This window comes from Corvus hawaiiensis, chromosome 2 (assembly GCF_020740725.1).
Source record: "Corvus hawaiiensis isolate bCorHaw1 chromosome 2, bCorHaw1.pri.cur, whole genome shotgun sequence".
In the NCBI taxonomy this organism is placed as follows: Eukaryota; Metazoa; Chordata; class Aves; order Passeriformes; family Corvidae; genus Corvus; species Corvus hawaiiensis.
In genome coordinates, this window is record NC_063214.1 from 5,176,259 (window position 1) to 5,196,983 (window position 20,725).

At 47.7% G+C, this 20,725-nt stretch overlaps 1 protein-coding gene across 1 annotated transcript; it reads left to right on the top strand.

Annotated features, from left to right (window-relative positions):
* Positions 1-3,806: 3,806 nt before the first annotated feature.
* On the top strand, positions 3,807-15,117 carry CD2 (CD2 molecule). Its single transcript, XM_048295483.1, has 5 exons — positions 3,807-4,106; positions 6,915-7,211; positions 8,950-9,192; positions 11,394-11,513; positions 13,131-15,117. The coding sequence occupies exons 1-5, from the start codon at positions 4,046-4,048 to the stop codon at positions 13,355-13,357; spliced, it is 948 nt and encodes a 315-aa protein (XP_048151440.1). The 5' UTR covers positions 3,807-4,045; the 3' UTR covers positions 13,358-15,117.
* The last annotated feature ends 5,608 nt before the right edge of the window (positions 15,118-20,725 follow it).

The window sequence follows — 20,725 nt, forward strand, 5'->3', positions numbered from 1 at the left end:
AGGCAGCTCAGTGCTCTCAGTTGACCCTGAGGCACTGAGTCAGCATCCCTGCCAAACCCTCGGTTAAAGCTCTATTTTCAGTTATTGTTCTTCATATTTGCACCACTTCATTCAAGCTGGAGTTCTTCCTTTCTTGACAGAAGTAAGGTGGAAGTGAGGAGGAGGCAAAATGTGTCCTTCATCAGCCAAATAGCTGAAACTTGATGTAGGACCCAGCAGTTCCCTGGCATTTCATAGGGCAGGGGCAACTCCACTTGCCAGGGCCGACTGTGCTTCTTCATGCTCCAGCCACTGCCCACAATTTCTCCTGCTTTGTAAAAAGCTACAGCAAAGGGGAATGTGCCATCAGGAAGCCCTCAGCTGCTATCCAGGGCAACCCAGATGGAGCCCAGCTGTTAGTCTTCCTGGCCAGGGTATAAACCCAGAAGAGCTTAGAAGAGTAAAGTTACCCTTCCCCAAAGCTTCCACTCCACATATTACCCATCTGACATTGCAATCAAAATCACATTTGCTCTTCTCTTCACACACTGTGTCTCATCGAGGGCCTGTCTTTGTGAGAAATTTAGAGGTGTGAAGGTCTTGGGTGATGTTTAGTGCAGGATGTCTGACTCACATGCAAATGCCAGTTACTATAACCTAAGTTTCATACCAGAGAAGATGACACAAACTATCAGATGGGCTACAAATCTAGTTTTCAGTGAAGAGCATACTAAGTGTATTTGTAGTCTTTCTTTTCCAGTAGATCAAATAGCAATTTTTTTTTTTTTTTTTTTTTTGTTTAATAAGCCTCAGCCATGAATGTTTATTGGTTCATCACCAAGGTGAGAACTTAGAGCTGGGAGCAGCTGCATATTGTCTCTTGAGATGTTGCCTTCAGATGTGGGGGGCTCTGTCAGCTTTACAAAGAAGTGTGGGTATGATACTTACATTCCCTGTGAGGAAACTGTGTACTGTCTTACAAAGAGCAGAAGTGTAAAGGAAAGAGCAAGCCACAAAAGCAAGCGTGTATGAGCACAGCGCTTTGTGGCTTCCACAGTGGAAACAATGCCACAGAGAGATAGCAAAGATGTGCAAAGACACAGCCCACTGTCGTGGCTGTGCTCAGTCCTCTGCTCCTGTGTGTCAGAAGATGGGGATGTGTAGCAATGCAATGGGCTAAACAGGGCTCAAGCATCCTTAGCTTGATACTAAGGACAGGTGTAGCTGAAGGCAGGCCCAGCACCACTGTGCTGGGAGACATGTGCTTTTCTATCAGTGCCCTGGTTTTCTAGCTGGCTTTGTTTAATCCAGTGGTGTTACTTCCTGTGTGAGGAGAGAGCAGAAGAGTGTGAGAGCAGTGTTGTTAACAGGCCTGGCAGAGTTCCCTTTGTCCTGCCCAGCACAGCTTGGGTTGGTGTCTGGGCTGTGACCACACACAGCTCCAGCCACAGATCTCTCTGTGCCAGTCCCTCTGCCCTGGAGGGCATGTCTGGCTGGTGCAGGGACTGCTCTGCCAGTGCTCTCTGCTGTAGTGGTTTTCAGGATGTTTATCTCATGCCACATCTCTGAAGGTACATGCTGGCTTCCAGAGCTCTGCTGTGGGAGAGATGCTTTGAGACAGAGCTTTCCAGAGATACCTTCAGACCCCTTCTCCTTAATGCCTTCTCTTGGGGATCTCCTTGAAGGGAAAACAGAGACATCAGTGCAGCAACTTAGAGTGCTTCCTTCCAAGTAACATCCAAAAAATCCCTTCCTTCTTCTAAAATGGGAATCAAAGCCCAGTCAGGACTGCAGCATGACGTTGTCTTGCTCCTCAAGAGAGGAAGGGTAAAGCTGGCAGAATATTGACATTTCCCCACTCCTCATCTGTCAGGAAGATTGAGCTTAGACTCATGGGCTGCTTTGCCTTTATCCAGCTGGGTCTGATGGTGCAGGAGGTTTCTGACGCTGGTTAGAAAAGGGGCTGCTTTTGGGATGGACCATGCATGTGCCAGGATCTCATCAGGAATCCTTGCTGCAGGTGAGTGATGTGGCCCTTTGCAGGTTTGGCTGTGCTTTTGGCTTTTGTTACACTAAATCTCTAAGCAAGTGGATTCTGGGCACATGCACCAAGGACTCAGGAATACCAAGGCCTGGTGTCACTTCTGTGATGTCCAGTGAACGTGGGACATCAGCCATTGAGCCCTCACCCCTTCCCTCAAGTGCTTCTTCACTGCTCACAGTAAGCTCATTTTTGGATAGACTTTTTATATCCTGTAGGAATAGTTTTTTGCTCCTGCCTACCTGTTGCTCTAAAAGAAACCAGGATGTTTGGTGTGCTGGTCTGCTGGACTGTAGGGGCTTTTGGTCTGACCCATTTCAGCTGTGAGTTTAGAAGGCTGGGTGTGGCATGTGGGCATGCCTAACTGATTAACTGGAAGTAGTGGCCTTCATTATGTATACAGGGAATTCTTTTACACCTGGTTCTACCACTGTGGAGCTTTGCCTGTCTTCTCTCTCTCACCTTCACGTAGGCACATGTCTTTCCATTTGCATTTCACTTCTACCACGGACAATCCCCACCCCAGCGTGTTGGCGGTGTGAGTGTGCCAGCAAACAGACAACATGCAGGGGTACCCTGGAAGCAGCTGGGGACTTTGAGGGTTGTTGCCCTGAAGAAGAAGGGAGACAAAGTTTAGCAGAGTGTGGGCAGTGGTTTCAGCATGCTGGGCCTCCCTCTGCTCTGCTTTATGGACCAAGCAAAAAACCACCAAAAAACGGAGGAGAAATCAGGGTTGCTGCATTTTGCCCAGGTTTCTTTAGGTACTCGGGCTGGAAGCCGATGTGTCCAAGAGTTCAACACAGCTCGGTTGGCTGAGGACATACCTGGGTGTGGCAGCCCTTGCCCTCTGCTTGTTTTTTTGCCGCAGAGGGTGGAGGTCAGGCACAGAAATGTGATCTTGCTGCTGTTGCTTCCTCTCTCCTTTTGTGTGTGCATGCTTTGTAAGGAAACAAAAGCAGAAAGAAGGAAGAAACCTTGGTTTTCCTGCAAGGAGTGGTTTTTACCTCGTTAGTACCAGTTAAAAATTAAGCTGGAGAAGGGAGGTGTCTTACAAGACCTTCCTTTAATTTCAAGGAAGAGGAATGAACGAACAAGAAAGATTTACCTAATATTGTACATTTCTAGTGCCACAGGTTTTCTTCTGACCTCTTTCTTGGCCTACATCTGTGATGAAAAGCTGGAAGATTTCAGTGGCAACTGTAGCAGAGGAATTCTGCTGGTGAGGATAAGATTCAAAATCCTCATCAGTCCATCTGTTTCACATTGGAATCAGGGATAAAGACTTTATTAGCTTCTCACATGTTTTTGGACCTAGCTACTGTGCCTCCTCACAGCTCCTTTCCTCACTGTCTTTCCCACACCAGCCAGCTCCAGGGCTGGTTTTTGGCTAGATCAAGGCAGTGCTCTCACCCCCTTCCATGCTCATCCTTCTCACAGCTTGCTCAAACTGCTGGCCCTGGCTGCAGGATGCCTTTGTGGCTCTGGCCAACCCCTCATGCACCAGATGTTGATGCAAAGCCGATCCTGATGGTTTCCAAGAGAAGTGTGTCTCCTTCCTAAACATTGTCCAACAGCCGCCTGCTCCTCACTGGGGGTCTTGGGCTTGCTGTCCCCTTGCTGCTGCTGAGGCTGTGGGGGAGAATTAGGATTCCCATCATTGCCCCACCCAAAAACTGCATCCCTCCCACTAGGACGGTGGCTTGTGGATGCTGGAGCTGAGCTCTTTGGGTTTTTGAGGAGGACAAGGGCCCCATCTGGCCCTCCAGCTGGGTGGACAAACCTCCAGGGCATTCCTGCATTTTAGTGCCCATTTTCTTTGTGTCTACATGTTGCCTCCATGCTAACAAAACACCCTGTTGAGACTTATTTCCGCCTGTGCTAGAAATGAGAAGTGCTGGAGGAGGGGAGGAGGGCACAAGGGCTGCGCCAGCATGTCCCATTGCTGCTTGCTCACAGCAGAAAATCCTTTCACCTGCCAGGAGCTATCATTAGACAAGGCAACACTGGATTTTTTTGACCCTGAAAATGAACTTTAGGAGGATTTTCCTAGTCAAGTGCTTGCTGCTTTTATTTCCCAGTGTAAAATGTGAGTTTTTCTTACCATTTTTTGCTCTTTTGGGCTGATGTTAGATTGCATTTTAAAGCATTTACAACTTGGTGGGCTGCTACTGATAAGAAACTTGTTCCACTTTTCCAATGAGTGAAGATATCTGGGTTATTGCTATTATTATTTGATTTAATTTTCAGCCAGGGGGAGGGCAGGACCTGAGTTTCCTATTCCAGTTATAATAATAAGCTGTAAAGAGTTTTGGTTTTAAGTTAATGAGCCTTAATTTGACACATGTATAATGAGAAATGTCAGCATGCAGTTTGCTTTCTGCCCTCGAGGTAGCTTGTACCACATTAGAGATCCAGTTCACTGTGCATTATTGCATGTAATTTTCTTTTCTTATCAAAGATGTGCAAATCTTTTGAAAGTGCAATTTATATTCTTCCATAAATATTAACAGAGTGATATATTTCAGTGTCTTCAGTGGAGTTGAAGTCTAAGACGTGAAAACAGCAAGCAACTGCATATATCTTTTATATTTTGCATATTATTGTTCTCATAATTTTTTAAAATATTAATCTAAAAACTTAATTAAGGTGCTAACTCATAGATTAGAGAAGGTTTTAGGAGATGGAGACAATATAAGCCTGCATAATTTTTTTCCTCTGTTTCATTCCACTAAGATTGCATGTATGGCTGTTTGATGTTTTGCTTTTCCTTCAGAACAAAATTAATAGATAAATAAGGATTTTTTTTTTAATGTACATGATCCATAAAACATCTTCCCCAGCAGAAATGAGGATTATTCCCTTGATTGGAAAATTGTTTCAGAGGCTTCCTTCCTTCTCTAAAGTTACTATGGGAGCTTTTTCTTTTAACTCTTTCTTGTGACTGGGAGTGAGCTGTAGGCTCTCAGTTAAAACCTTTCTGCCCCTTGGAGCACATTTTAGTTGGCATTTATAGCAGAAATGTTGTTTCATTAGCTAAACAGATTTTTAGTATCATATGTGTGGGATACTCAGCTTTCCACTAGAAAGACTACGGAGATCAAATCAACATTTAGGTGGTCCATAGAGATGCCATTGAATTATCCTTGAGAACTCAGACTACTTTTTTTCTTTACCTTCAGAGAGAAAATGGAAGTAGTGTCTGTTATGCCCAGAAATACTATTACTATCTCTAAATACTTGTTCATTACTGAGCAGAAACAAGTACCAGAATTCAAATATTTGGGTGTAATGTGTAGTGTCATCTGTGTGGGGCATAGCTGCTTCCAAGGCTGTTTAGTTGATAGCTTTATTTCAGGATATTTCATTAGATATGTCAAATACCTTGTAAGAAAGGCAGTGCTGAAAGAGCAACCTCTCTTTAGAGGTGGTGAATTGCCAGAAGCACTACAGCATTAATGTTCTTGTTGCAGAGGCAGGCTATTTTAGTTCTCTGATTATCTCTAATATTGTTAGTTTAATGAAATAGCCACTGGATTTCAGTTTCCTCTGTGGTGCCATTTATCATTATCCTAGATACAAGGAGTGAAGGACTGTAATAAAAATATGCATAAACACAGTTTTTCTCTCTGTGGGGAAAAAGTGCTTGAAATATACAAAATTAGAGCAGAACCAGCTCTGTGTGGTGATGGGAAGGGAAATCTCCTCCTGCTGATTGGCTTCACCCTGTAAATTGAGGAGGAATGAACACAAGAAAACGACAAACAAAATAAGCTGAGCGCATGCATTTGGATAGCAGTGAGCTTATCCCACCTGACACTCGCACGCAGATTTCGACCTCCTCCTGCAGGCTGTCCACCTGCCACGGGGGTGGGGACAGTACCTCACTTGAAATGACCTCCCAGCAAAGTTTCCCAAGTCCTGGCTCACCAGAGATGGGGCCTGCAAAGACTGTGGCCGAAGCAGCCTGGAGGGGAGCGGGCAGAGCACCCGGGCACCGCTCCAGGAGCGCGTCATCCCCGCGGGGGGAACATGATGGACGTTTGGTAGTAGCCTTGGCTTTTCTGAATATCCCCATGCTCAGGTGCTGTGCCCAGTCCTGATACCACCTTTGGGAAGCTCCTACTCTTAACTGTTCTAGAGAAGGGAATCGAAGGAAGAGAAAAGATTTTTTTTTTTTTTTTTTGGCAATTGCTTTTCTTGTAATGTCTCCTGTGCCCCCTCAGTTTGCATGATGCTGGTCGCTGTTTCTCCCTGCCTTACTTGCCCCATCAGGATCCTGTGCTAGAAAAATCAAGTGGATATAGTCCAGTGGGGCAGGATGCCTGGGATGGGAGAGGAAGGGGCACTGCAGTGGGTCTGCCTTCAGTTCAGTGCCTTACATTCACTCACTGCTTGACATGGGCTACTATAATTATCCCCTGTGGTTGCTGAAATGATTCTGCTGTCCAGGGACATGACTATTTTTGCTGTCTGCAGTAATATTTGCAGTGATGGGCACTCAGGGTACCAGCCTGTGCCGTGTGGAAAACACTGAAGTGATGTCCTTTTCAGGAAGGGCTAAGTTCATGGTTAAGTGAATGGGTGGCCATGAATCTTGGCATCCAGTGTCACTCCAAGTAAGTCAGCCAGAGTATAAATTCAGCTTTGAAAGCTAGACTCTTAGCTTTCTTGCCTCTCAGAATTAAATTGGATGCTGGCATTTATCTGATGAACAATCAAGAAGTGCTTTGGAGCAGGGGCAGAAGATGGCATCAGAAAAGCAGAGAGGCTTAGGCAGCTCAGGAAGGGGGAGGCATAGCAAATGACAGCCTTTTGGGTGGCTGCTGTGGCTGCTGAGCACAGCAGCAGGGGCTGCTGGAGACCACTAATGAGTTGGCTGTGCTTCCCTCAACAGGTTCCAGCACCAGCTTGATTTACAAGGCAGTGAATGAGACAGCTCTTCTCAGCATCACTGCTCCTGGGAGCATCTATGAGGCAACATGGACGAAAGGTGGACAAAGGTTGGTTCAGATCAAAAATGACAGAACTAGACACTATGTGAACAAGGACCAGTGCAGGTGTGCGATGCTGCGAAATGGGACTCTGCAAATCCAGCGCCTGGAGAAAGCGGACAGCGGAAACTACACGGTGCTGGTTTATCAGCAGGATGGAAGATTGAAGGCAGAAGAAAATATAATGTTCTTTGTTCAGGGTGAGTTTTTGCTTTTCCCATACCATTCCCAGCACAGCTGAACAAGACTTGGTATTCTCTTCTCTCTCCTACAGCCTTTCCTACTCAGTGCCCTCCTTTCTGATTTGGAGTGGGAGGACTTCTGTAGGACATACCTTTTTCCTCCTGCCACTGACAGCAGCCTGCCTCTCGTCTCCCTTCTCTTGCTCCTATTGATGGCCTCAAATCCCTGGCTTCATTCTGGCTCCCCTGTTTGTCAGCCATCAGGTTTCTACCTGTAAGCTGACCTCTAAGCTATAGGACAGCATGGCTTTTCCCCCAAAAAGAGGATAGTTTTGTTCTGTCCTTCTTCAGCCAGCATGTACACCTTTGCCAACCTCTTTGAGTCTGTGGGCATCAGCTGAGATTACAGAAATGACACCTTATTGAGGCAGCAATGACAGCTGGAATGGTTTTAGCAGGGTTTCTGTGCAATGGGAGGCCCCGTGTCTAACGGGCTGCTGAGCAGTGAGGGTGTCTCACTGCTTTGGAAACTATTACTGTAACCAGATTCTGGAAGTCATCAGGGCCTGATGCTTCTTGCTCATGTTTTAAGCCACTGAAGTATCATTGGGGTGTCCTTGTTTCAGGTCAAGGTTAATGTTCCAGCCCAGCTGTATGCTGTATTATGTCCTCTGCTGTGCAGCAGAGAGGTTGCATTACCTCTGACACATGGTTTTGGAAGTCCTGTAGTAGTTGTCGGGTGCTAGAATAATTTGTCAGCCAGGTTACCCCTTGGTTACTGGGGCTGGACAAACAGCTGTTAAAAAAATATATAGTCTCAATGATATCCTCACACAACTCCATCACCAGAGTCTGGACTGGTGTGTTTCCCACTGGGATGTTCCTCTGAATGATAGATTCCAGTTTGCAGAAGAGGAGTGGGCTTCACAAGGAGAGGGTGGCTGCAGATGTCATGGTGTGAACCTTGACTGAGTGTGCTACAAGCAGCCCTTATTTGCTCTAGAATTTATAGTCTCTATAACTTACACTGCCTGAAATTAGAGGTGGCACTGACAGGTTTTTGTTTATCTGGTCTTAAAGGTAGAAATATTTTTTTCCATTTGCTGTCCCTGCCAGTTGCCCTTACTTGAGGAAAACCCTGCAGGCTTTTCTGTCTCTTTCAGTGCCACCAGTGATAGAGAAACTGGAACCAAAAGGGAGCTAGTTGTTTGCAGGGCATAAGAAGAGACAGAAATCAGTTCTGTCTGGCATAACCTCACTGAGAGCTGAAGTGTCTGTTTTGTGTTTTCCATTCTGGGTTGATGGGCTTCCATGCTGTGCTGTCATGCCAGCTGAGTGCTGTTGGTAGCACACAGAGCATCATAAGTAGCTTTCCGTAGTTTTTCCTGCTTTAGAGAAAATCTCTCCTGAAAGGCACAGGCAAAGCAGGGCCAACTTCACTTGCACCAAAACACAGGGTCCAGAGGTGGAGGGTGCTGTGGCTCTGAGTTCCTCCCATCCACCTGAAGACTGAGCTTCCTCCCCTCACCTGCCTGGTGTCCAGCTCTGCTTTACCAGGCCAACTATGTAGGCTACTGCACTGCATTTTCCTTATTATTGCCTTGTTACTTCTGTAGTAGAGGTCTAATTTGCTTTTCAGTCTTCTGTGGTCTCATTAGCTGGCGATTTGGGGTTAATTCTCTGTTCTGCTTAATAATGGAGGCTTTCAAAAGGAGAAACCATGTCACATGTGGGTGTTCCTTCCCTTCTTTTTCAGAGCCTGTCCCTCAGCCAATCCTCAATGCTGAATGCAGGAATAAAAGTGTATCTGTCAAGTGTGAAGTGAAACAGAAGGCTAAGGATGAAGCCTTTCTAATAGAACTGACTCAACCCACTGGCAAAAAGATCCAAAAGAATGCAACAACGTTGGAATGGCACGGGCGGAATTCTGGGATGTTCAGATGTGTTGTTAAGAACCAAGTCAGTGAAAAAATGACCGAAAAAGTAATTAAGTGCCCAGGTAAGAAGTCTTTTTCATCAGAATGTGCTAGGGTGGAGCACACAGCCTGATGCAGTTGCACACATCTGTAGGACTGGTCCAGGCACGAGGAGCACAGAGATTCCGAGTACCCAGTACTGTGAGTCTGATCCCAACACAGTTATTGGGAGCTGATGCTGCTGTGCTAGCCAGGATGCAAGTTGTGCTTTCTGCCTGGCATTCTCCAGCCTTGTCACATCTCCCTGCTCCCCATCCTGCTGCTGCCAGCCCCACTGCTATCCTTAAGGCATTCCTACTCTGATGGCAGGGCGGCCAAGCCAAGGGCAGTGAGATATGGGGGGGGATTTTGCTCCTCCCCTCCTCCTGTGGGAAATTCCTTTCTGTTCTTCTCCTCCCCATAATCATATCTATAAATGTGGTAGTTGCCTGCTACCCATGGATGTGGATGAGTGCTCTCACAAGGGGAAAAATAAGGTGCTTGGACTCTCCAGCTTGGCCTAGAAATCAGGGGAGGAGTTATGGAGAACTTTGCTTTGGGGTGACGTGAGTCAGATAAGCATGGCTCAAATGTACCATGGTTTTCTTATTCAGATGAAGCCTCATCTTTCTAAACCACAGATGCAGCAAAGGACTGAATTAAAATTGCATTTTAAATGGGTAGAGTCATGCTGAAAATGATTCAGTAGACAAAAGAAGTCATCATATGCGTCATCCCCCCGCCCTCCCATGTAAAATCTTGGAAGTTAAGGCACAAACAAAGGACAGATCATACTGGTATGATGCTGGGTGTGGTGTTCAGGTCAAAGTTCAGAATTCCAGTGCAGTACTGAGGAAAAGTCCTTGAATTTGCCAGGCTTGGGTCATCCCACCCAACCAAGAGTGCTCTGCTTGAAGCATTCTCTTGCTCTAGATTCCTGCTGGAGCTGGTGGAGAGTGGGGAGGGGCCCACAAGAGCTGCATCAGTATTTCCAATTTTTACCTATTTTTGCCATGGTGAATTTAGGGAAAGTCCAAGTCTGAAGGACAGCCCATGGTGTGAGAAGGGAGGGAGCAAGCCTTAAGCCATAAAGGCTTTACTGAAGTGATCCCAGGTCTGCTGAGGCTGACTGAAGGGCAAAGAGCTGAGGGACAGGATGGCCTCTGTTCTCTGGTGCAGCTGTTGCTTCCTGAGGAATCCTCCTGATTTCAAAAATAGCCAGACAATGTGGTTTTTTGCTGCTGCTTGACCTGATGGATTGCACAGTTTCATTGGTGCTAGCATTGGGAAGGGGCGAGCAGGATGTGGCATGGACTTTGGAGCTAGGTATGAAAGTGTGCTGCTGGATTAGGTCTGTTTAAGACAGGGCAAACTATCCCAAACACCTTGTCTGGATGAGGAATTGCTGGCAGAAGCTGCCCATGCCAGGACACAAGCCAGGCAAGCCTGCACTGCTGCTATAGACAGACATTAGCCATTGTCTAAACTTCGATTTCACTTTTTCTCACCATTGAGAAAGGTTGAGTTGGGTGGGAGAGTTTGTTTTTTCTCACATCATTAACAGAGAAATACCAGTGATCTTTAAGGTACAAATATAGCATTTCTTAGACACCAAAAACCCTCTAAAACTGTGCAGCACTACTCTTCCTACCCAAACTAAATACCTCTCAAACTTTTCTGCGTAGTGGCAGGACTCTGCCAGCTCCATATTAGATTAAAAATCTCTCATCTTGCAGTCAAACCTCCTTCTAACCTTGCTACCCTCCATGAACTCTTGGTCCTGCATTTGAGGCCAATCATCTTGAATTTTGACCTTTACAGGCAAGGTACATTTCAGGTGGGCTTCAGCTCAGACAACTTTTCATGGAAGTGAAGTGCCTTCACACATGGTATGTGAATCTGCCTGGGCTCCTCTTGCTCTCATCTGGGACAAACAGGAACAGAAAAAGTAAAATACACCTTGGTGTAACACTGGCAACTAAAACAGGTGGTAATTTAGATACAGAGAGGTGGCACACATGAGTGCTCTGGTTTCAGTTTTCTGCAGAACTTGAATCCATCAGGGAGCAATCAGAATTCTCCACAATGAGCAGCACCAGCTTTCTGCTGTGTACAGGGAAAAGGAAAAGGGTGGGGTGTGTACTGGCCTGCCTTTAGAGTCAATGGAAGAAAATACAGCATTCTAAGTAGATGTTGTGCAAGTTATTTCTTTCCATCTAACATTCTCTTTCATCCTCTTTACTAGGCAAGCTGGACTTTTATCTCATCTTAAGCATAGCAGGAGGTGCAGTCTTCTTTGTCATCCTTGTGATTTGTCTTATTTATTGTATTAGAAGGAAGAAAACAAAAAGGCATGAAGATTATGGTAAGTGTTTAAGGGGCTTTGTTTTGCTATCCAGCCACCTAAAATGTTAGAGCTTCCCACTGACAGCAACCCTGTGGTCAGGAGCATGCTTTCTGCATTTACATGAGCAGTAACCTGGTTTTAGCATATGTTAAATCTGTGCAGATCAGCTGGAATTGCTAGTCTCACTTTCTGACACATGCTTTGAGCAAAGGACTTCTTGTTCTCAAGGCCTTTGGTTTGTTTGTGGGGAAAGAATTGCTCCTCTAAAGCTTGGCCAAGGCCACCAGCTATGAGCATCTGTTGGGCTAAAATACACTTAGGTATCCTGTCAGCAGATTTGTTTTCATTAAATTGGTAGAAAATCGTGATCCTTGATATCATTAGTATCATTTGGAAAGAGTGTAGATAGTGAGCAGGGGCAGGAATAGCTCAGCTTTTCTATGTGTTTCCTCAAGCATCTCATGGAACTTGCCCTCTCTACAAAACAAAATCCTTGGAGGGCTGGTGACACCGGAGGCCCAACTTGGGGCACATTTGAAGAGTTGAGGTTTTCAGTGTGCAGAGTTTTCATCTGTTGTCCAAAATTCACACTTCTTTAAGGCTGCTGGAAACACTCTGCCAGAGTATTCTCTGAGCATGGGCTCTGAGACTTGGCAGAGAGGCTGCCTGGAATTACACATGGCCTGGGCGTTGCTGCTGGTTTGGGTGGACAGAGGACACTGAGCTGCTGCTCAACAAAAATTGCCTGGCCTACCTGGAAGGGGAGGCTAAAGCAGGAGGGAGGTTGTTTAAAGGTTTGTTTCTGAGTCCTGCCCTCACACACCTTGTGAGCGCAATGCTGGTGAGAGCACAGCCAGCTGAGTATTATTTTACATTATGCCTGTTCTCTTTTGAGTGGTACAGATCACTGCCTCAGCTGTGCAGTGACACCGTATTCTCAGTTCTTGGGCCTGGATTCAGCAGGAATTAAGAAAATGAGTCTGGAAAAAAAAAGGAGAACTGATATTTTAGTGATTATTTTATGGTGACTAGCCTCTCTGAAACAGTTTTCTGTGTGTTTAAGGCCAACTCAGTGTCCCAAGAGGTAAATTCCTCAATCCCTAAGTTGAGATGAGTGATATTTCAGAAATGATGAGTCAGTGATCAGAAGTCAGTTGGTATGAATTTATTTCTTCTCTGTGCATGAAAATTAATGCTGGCAAAAGGGATCTCTGGCTTCCAGATATCTGGAAATCCCAGCACAGATAATGGCAGGACAGAATGCTTTGAAGTTGCTTCCTGGGGTTAGATTTCATGTCCTCTTCAGTAGCCTTCAAAAGGGGACAGAGCAGCTCAGGATGGGGGTGTCCATCAATGTCTACTGGGGCCTCCCTGACAAAGCTGGTTCCCCCAACAGACAGGGCAGAGCTGCCCCAAATGCCCTTGATCTCAGCAAGGCAGCCAAAACCTTTCCTGTTGGTATGGGATGTGCAGGCAGAGGTGATTTTTGTTGTTCACTGGGACAGCAGGAGCACCTGAGAGCGGCAGGTTAAAAACCGGTATTTGGCTTTTCCTTGCTCGGGCCAAGGACATTTCTCTGGCCTTTTGACTTCTTCCTGGTGCGTGTCTGACTGTGGGGTCCCTCTGTTGTTGCAGAGGAGGAGCGAGTGATGCAGACTCTGCCCATGGACCGCGAGAAGGGGATGCGGGAGCTGCCTCAGACTCCGTCCACGCCCACCCCGAGGCAGCTGCGAGTGCAGCAGCGGCCGCTGCCGCAGCCCCACGGGCCGCAGCAAGCGCTGCCCCCGCAGCCCCGGCCGCAGCCCCGGCCACGGCCCCGCACGCAGCCACGGACTCCGAACCTCCCGAGAGAAAGGCCTTGAGCAGACATCCTGGCAGGAGGGATTGTTGGTCTCTCTGCTCCACCGTTCACTGGGAAAAGAAAGTTTCTGACAGCCAGGAGCCCCTCCTGCCCAGCCCTGCCTAACGCTCAGCTATGAAACAGCAGCTTTCGTTGCAGAAAATTAGAGAGCATCAAATGGAGACGAAGAGACCCAGTGGAGGAGATTCAAGGTGATGGGCATTCATCCCTGTGGCCATTTTTCTTCGGGTGTCTTCATGTTAGGATATGGAGCATTGAGCCTTGAAACCTGTGTCTTTCTGTGGTTCACTTGTTTTTACCGCACCTTGTTGTCTTCGTGCTTTTTGGATGGTTTACACCAAGAGGAAGCTAAAGCTCAACTGAGACAAAATGGACTTCTGGATCTTACAGGGTTTTATCTCCTGCTACACATTAGGACAGCTCTCTGGCTTCAGCACCAAATACATGGCCTCCTGGACCAAAAAGTTGTTGTATGTAATTAAATATTTGTCTGAAGTTGAAAGGATTTGTGTTGTATAATGCAGAGAAGAAAATATTGAAAGGATGTGTGAGAGCCTTGAAGCACCTGTGTGGGAAAAACACAAATGGGAAAGGAATAAATGTCTCCCTTTTCCCACTGTGTTTAGAAAAGAAACTGTGGGATTAAATTGCAGCAAGGGAGAGTTAGGTCAGGTTTGGTTTTTTTGGGTTTTTTTTAATCAAACACTGAGATTTCTGGGAGAGTTTCTTCAGCACTGGGGTTTCAAAGGGTGGATGAGACAACATTCTATGAAGCCTCTTTATCCTGCCAAGGGCTAGGGGAGTGTGCTACATGGCCTCTCCAAGGGCTGTTTCAGCTCAGTTTTCTATGACTTTTTAGCAAAGAAAATAAACCTTTATTCTCAGCATAAGTCTGTTTGGCTATCCAGACAAATTTTTTTTTTTTTGCACAGAAGAGGTCTGGTATCCTTTGGCTTGTGAAACAAGCATTGTAAACTGCCAACCAGTAGGATTACTGGTGGCACTGTCTGAATTTTCATGGCTCTCCATCTCAGGGCCCCCTGCTGAGGGTGAGGGACCGCATCTCTTGATTTTGCTGGTAACACCTCATGTGTAACCAGGGGATGGTAGAGAGCTGCTGAGAGATCTGCATCCCCAAGGGAGAAGCTGGACTGCAATACATGCACCTGCATCACCTTCCCATGTGCTGGACACTGCTTGCTCCTCTGGGCCTTGGGGATGTCCATAACTGCCTCTACAGGACAGCTGAGGAACTGAGAGCACAGGCCTGTTTCAGAGCAGGGTCTGAATGGGTACAGTGGCCCAGCTGGGAGAAAAGGCAGAGCAGGTGAAGGAGGAGAGAGCTGCAAGAGCCACGGAGCATGAGACACCCAGCCAGCTGGCTGATGTGTCAGGCAGAAGAACACCTAATACCTCTTTTAGGCTGGCCTATCCCAAATGTGCCAGGGGAGATAAAACAGCTGTGCCTTGTTTCTCCTGAGAAATCTGACTATTTTTATCTTCTGGTATAAGGGCAAGGAGGCAACTTGTCAGGAAAAGGAAGTCACTGCCTCCTCCAGAGCTCAGTCACTTCACTTGAACTCCAACAGCGGGAACAGCCCTGGGAGTGCCACTTGCCTTAGCTTTCTGCAGCTGATTTCAGGCTTTCGCTATTTAAAGTTGCATTTGGTAAATGTTCCATGATTTATTTTGTAACATACCATATGCTATATCCCTGTACTGAATGAATAAAGAGAAGACTGGGTGCAGATGATCTTAGTTCACAGCTGTGCTGGTACTTCAGTATCTCACTTTGATACAAAGGAGGCAACAAATACATTTTGGTCCCTGAGCCGCAGAAGCAGGGATGCAGGAGGTGTCACACCATCCCTGGGAGGTGCAGGAGTGGCAGGAGCTGGTGGGCTCAGGCTGGTGTGGGTGAACACAGCTGCTGTGCCTGCCTGTGGTGGCAGCATGCTCTGCCTGTCCTGTGCTGCCAGAGCTTTCCTGGGTACAGGTGTGGGGGTCCTTCCTGGGAGAGAGGGAGAGAAGGTTTATCCCTATTGGGTGGATTTACACCAAAACACAGTCCTTGGTAGGTGGGCAAGAAAATACTACTAGGTAAGAGTATGGAAAGTTCACCAGAGCAATACTTTATTTTTGGTTTACTCCTTATTTTTTTGACAGTCACCGTTGTTTCTGTGATGTCTCATTGTACAAGTATTGTCCGTTGCAGCACATGAGGAACAAACATGAGACATCACAAAAACAGTGGTGACTATCAATGCTCCATGACACGTTCAGAAAAAATGCTGACTTATCAAAAAGGCACCAAGTAGAACTCCCTTTTTCTGAACGTGTCATGGAGCATTCAAATCTCAGGCTTTTATGCTGTAGTGGACATTTCAGTTCTGGAAAACAAGCTGACATTGGGACCTAAGACATAACAGGATGTGCTTGGCTCTGGTGGTTCTGGCTGTAACCTTTCTTGGTTCTTCTTTTGTACCACTGAGTCATGAGATGAAGTGGTTTTAACTATTCTTCTTAAGGGGGATGAGATGAGATGATCGATGTGCTGGGCTTGTCCTTGTCTATCTGCTGCCTCATCCCCTCCTGTTTGGAGAGCTGCAGTTTCTGCTGCCTGGGTATTGGCAGGGATCAGTTTTGCTTGGTGGTGTGCTCCAGAGCTGCCGCTGAAGGAGTGGCAGGGAGGTGCAGCCCTGTGATCAAAGCAGGTCTGTGGTTGTGCTGTGGTCCTATAGCACCTACCACATGGGCAGACTGAGCAGGCACCCAAAAGAGCAATGGTTGTTTCTGTAGAAGATACAAAGCTTCTCTCCCACCATTAATCCATGGGAAAACAGCAGCACTGTCTGCCCAAACTTGGCCTTTCTAGTAAAGTAGCCAGAACCTGCTTCTATCTCTGTTGGCTATTAACCTGTCCAGAGGGAGGTTCTTAGACTTCTGGCACAGGCAGTGCTGGAGACAGCTAGATAATTTAATTCCTAAACTAAAACTCTTGAGTCTGTAAAAGGTCAAGTAGGAAACCAATGCTAGTACAAGTCTTTCCTGAGATGTTTGGCAGAAGGAAACTATGGGGAAAAGACACTGATTTTGTCCTTATTCTGCAACAGATAATCAGGTGCTGATGTGGAGGTAACACCCAGGTGGGACTGTGTTGTCCATCAGCTCTCTCTTCATTCTGACAGATAGGTATGATCTCAGTTGTCCTGAAGCCTTGTAAAGGCTGGGTAAATGCTGGGTTTGTGTTTCAAACTGCAGCCCCCATGGGCAGAGCTCAGCGAGCTGGGCAAGGTGCTCGCTTGGCATGGCTGGCACCTCCTGATCCTCAGAGTGGCTGAGGGTCACCCTGAGGGACAGAGGGTCTTATTCATGTGCTGTAGCTGATAGTGTAAGAGGTCTGGGTTCAGGCTTTTGGAGAAGATCTGTTTGCAGTAGCTATTAAGCTCATGAAGTACCCCTGCTGTGTAGTCCTATCTCAGGCCATGGGAAGAAAGACAAGTGTTCACTGAAGGAGAGCACAGTAAGAGGCCCTGTGCCAATGAACTGGCCTCCTGGTCTCCTCTGCCAGCCTCATCTCAGAGGAGGAGTGCCAAACCCAACCTTCTCCTCACTCTTTTCCCCTGGCAAAGTGTTCCTTCCCTCCCTGCAGATGGGAGTTTACCAGAGGACCTTTTCCCATCCTTCCAGCCTGGCTGCTGCCTTGAGCCATGGATCAGCAGAAGTGTGGGAGCCCTTCCCTCCCTCAGAGGTGCAGCTTCAGCCTTTACCCCTTCAGAGAGGTGCCACAGCAGCTGCTTGAGGGCCTCTGGTGCTCACCCCACACTGAATTTCCCCTCTGCTCTCTTCCAGCCTCCTCACCAGAACTGCTCTTCGTCTGTGAGGGGGAGCTGCTTTCTCCCCAAGAACAGCAGGGACACAGGTGAAGGAGTTTTCCCAAAGCATGACATGGCTGCTGCTCCCCTGGACCTTCTGGTGGAGCCAGGAAGGTGTGGAAGGGAGCTGTGGGCAGAAAAGAGCAGGTACATGAGGAGCTACCTCACGTAAGCTACTGTCCAGGGCTTCCAGGCTGGGATGTAGGGGCAGAGGAGGAGGGCAGAGATCAGCTGAGCTGGCCCAGCGAACAAGCCAGGCTCTGTGCGTGTGGCACACAGGGCAGGTGGAGAGGATGGGCGGGCACAGAAATGGCTGCTTGAGAAGATGAGCTGGACGACCAGGAAGCGGGATTTGAGTCATAGGACTTTGTCACACTCACAGTCCTGGGATGCAGCTTCTCCTTCTGTGCAGAGCTCCCATCTGAAGTGCAGTTTACCTCTTGGGCAGGGGCATGAGTTGCCTGCCTTGCTGGGTCTCCTGCTTCTCCCTCCTTTTTCCATCAGAGGACCAGCTGCCTTGTTCTCACCTCCTGTGACACTTCCCACCATTACTGTCTATTCTAGCTTTCCTTTCCAACAAAGCGCCCACTCTGGACGGTTTATTCTTCCTCTTTGAATGACAACTCAGGACTCCACCTATGCACATGTCAGCCAAAGCGAGGAGAGTGGACTTCCAAAGTGTCCTTGTGGCTTCAGAGCATGGTTCCTCATCATCATGCCTACGCTGAGAAGCCGCTCTCTGGGTTGCTTTGCTGTTGGCTGCCTTTGCCAGTGCTGTCAGGAAAGATTCCTGGCTCTGGAAGGAACCTCTTTGCTGCCTTCTGCCATGGAAAGTGCACAGCCTGCGCCTACTCCCCTTTTTGAGTCTCACTGAGCATGCGGTGAGCCCCGAGTGCTCACGGTGCTGTCAGGCCCTGCTAAGGCGGTGTTTGATGCTGCCCACCTGCCTGTCACCAGCGCTGGCCTCAGTGAGGTGCCAGTGCCTCGCCTGCCTTTGGTTTGGGTGCTGTTGTTCGACAGTTTATGCCTCGGGTGCATCTGAAGCCTAGTCTTGAGATAACAGGAAGAGATAATGCCACACCAGAGATGCTCATTGGTTGCATTTCCCACACGCTTTCTCTGCCTACATAAAAACAGCAGACAAGGGTTTCGGGCTACTGCCTGGCCTCCCACACAAATACCTGCTTTCATTCCCAGCCCTTTTGTGTGGCATGGTGCAGAGGCAGAGGGCTGCGAGGAGCGGCGTGCTTGGTGCTGTCACTGCCGACCACTGAGGGGAGCAGCTCTGAAACAACACTGCCTGCAGGCATCCCCAAACCGCATTTCTGTGTTTGCCACTCCCTGGCTCACCAGCAGGGAAACGGGGACAGGCAGCAAGGCTGGTGCGTTTGGACAACCAGCCCTTGGAGAGCCGCAGGATTAAAGTGCTTGGGAGCGCTGCTCTCAGCAGCCGGAGTCAGGCAAACCCCTCTTCCTCTGTTAAAGCCAAAGCGAGATTTCCTGTGAATAACGGCAACAAAATAAAGGCGCGCTTGTTTGCCAACAAGTTCCTATGGAAGGGTGCCCTGGTCTCCAGCTTTTCTTTCATAGAACATGCACGCACATCACATGCTTCCATGACGGGCTCTTCGCAAAGCCTGCGTCAGTCCCTTCCCCATCTGGCTGGGTGCCCCAGAGCCCCCTGTGCTTGCTTGCAGGTTTTCTGGAGGATCCTGCAGTTCCTAGAAAGGAGCTCTGTGCCAGGGCACTGGGGGCTTGCCCTGCTCTGCCTCTGCTCTGCTCTTACTCCTGACTCATCTGACAATGACATTGTGTCCTGTCTGTCCCTTGTGACTTGCCCTGCCCTGGGCAATAGGCACATGGCAAACCAGGGAGAGCAAAGGCAGTGTGCAGGCTTGGGATGCTCCTGTGATGCTCCTATTCGTATTCCTGCTGGGAATGGGATTTCTCCTCTTGCATGAGAAGGGAGTACTTGTAGCTATCAGTTTATGCTGGCACTGCTGTTTCCTTCCATCCCTGCTTTCCTGGAGGTTTTACAGCTGTTAAAGGCACCACCTGAGGGAGCTGTGTCTCCAAGAATGGCTGTACAACAGCAGGCTGTACAAACAGCAAGGGCGACTGCAAGGCCCGTGTGCTGCAGACACACTGGTCACTGTAGTGACCCGTTCTAGCTGGCTTCAGTGATTTCAGTAGCCAGGGCCACTGCAGTAAATGGCAGAATGAGGATGTGGTTCCTATTGCTGGTAGGAAGTGCCGGTATCTCAAACCCAAAATTCAACCAGCAAAACCTCCAACGCTCTTCTGCTGAGCTTACAATTTCTGTAGACTCTATTTTTCTTTTAGCCATTTATAAATGACAAAGCTTAAGACAAGACAAGCTCAGCCTAAAGCTAGCAACTGCAAAAGAGGAACCAAGTAACATAGAGATTCTTGAAACCACTGTCAGGAAGGAAACTTGTCTGCACAGCAAGAGACTTGTAGGAGCCTTTAGGCCCTGTAGTGGAAATTAAATACCAAGTGTTGAAGGAGTTGAACAGAATCCAAAGTTTTCCAAAGGAAGGTGTGTTTAATAAGTAAGAAGGGGTGGAAATAAATGGTCTCCCCACCCTCTTTCTTTCAGGCATCTTCTCTTGCCTAGAAATACAGGCCACAGGTGGGCTGCTGTATCTGATGCCGCTGAGAACAACAAATATGTCCCTGACTGTTGCTCTCAAACAACACTCTCTTATCAGGTTCATTCTTGTCCTTCTCACTCCTATTCCTTGGCACATGTACAGTTTGGCTGGGGTATGTTCTAGGGAGCTGGACATGTCTGAATATCAAATGTTACCTGCAGTAGGCCTCTCTGATGATGCTGGGAACATCACATCAGGATTTCCCTTAAATTGGAAAACCTCCAAAGAGCATCTCTGAAGATCGACAGGTGGCAGGGTTAGAGGGGATGTCAACAACGTGAGGAGAGGCATTTCAAGATGGCAGCTGTAGAAGAAGTAGCTGTGAACCTCCCTCGTCTCAAAGCATCTGTGCTAGGGAAGAGCATCTGTGAGAGAGCACCTTAGGCAAATGCAGGCCTGATGTCTTATCTAGAGATGAAAAAGTGCACCGCGACCGGCGGGCACCGAAGCAGCTGTCTCAACTGACTCAACACATGTGCACACATGTTAAGCAGCGGGAACTGCTGGTCCTCTCCCTCTCCTGGAGTTTTGAAGGATACGTGCTTCTGAAGGCCTCATAGAAAATAGTACAGAAGAAAGGTTTACAGGCCTAGACTGACCAGAAGGGAAGCAAAAGCTCTGCTTCTCCAAGGTGTAAAAGGAAAGTGCTGCATCCTTTTGGAAAAAAACTGCTGCAGGAAGCTGGGATGAAAGAAATTATGCAGGTGATACTTCTCTGTGGGACAGGCGAGGCTTAGCCCAGCTCTGCAGACTGCACTGTACCGACCCTCTGTGGGCTGAGTCTCAGGATGGGCACAGCTGCCTGGGCCTGGACTCTTG

What these genes read in the sequence shown, in the direction of transcription:
- CD2 (XM_048295483.1), top strand. Translation starts at nt 4,046, where the DNA reads ATGAACTTTAGGAGGATTTTCCTAGTCAAGTGCTTGCTGCTTTTATTT. An exon ending in TATAATGTTCTTTGTTCAGG is followed by an intron (nt 7,212 to 8,949) that starts GTGAGTTTTTGC and finishes CTTCTTTTTCAG; the next exon opens with AGCCTGTCCCTCAGCCAATC. An exon ending in AAAAAGGCATGAAGATTATG is followed by an intron (nt 11,514 to 13,130) that starts GTAAGTGTTTAA and finishes CTGTTGTTGCAG; the next exon opens with AGGAGGAGCGAGTGATGCAG.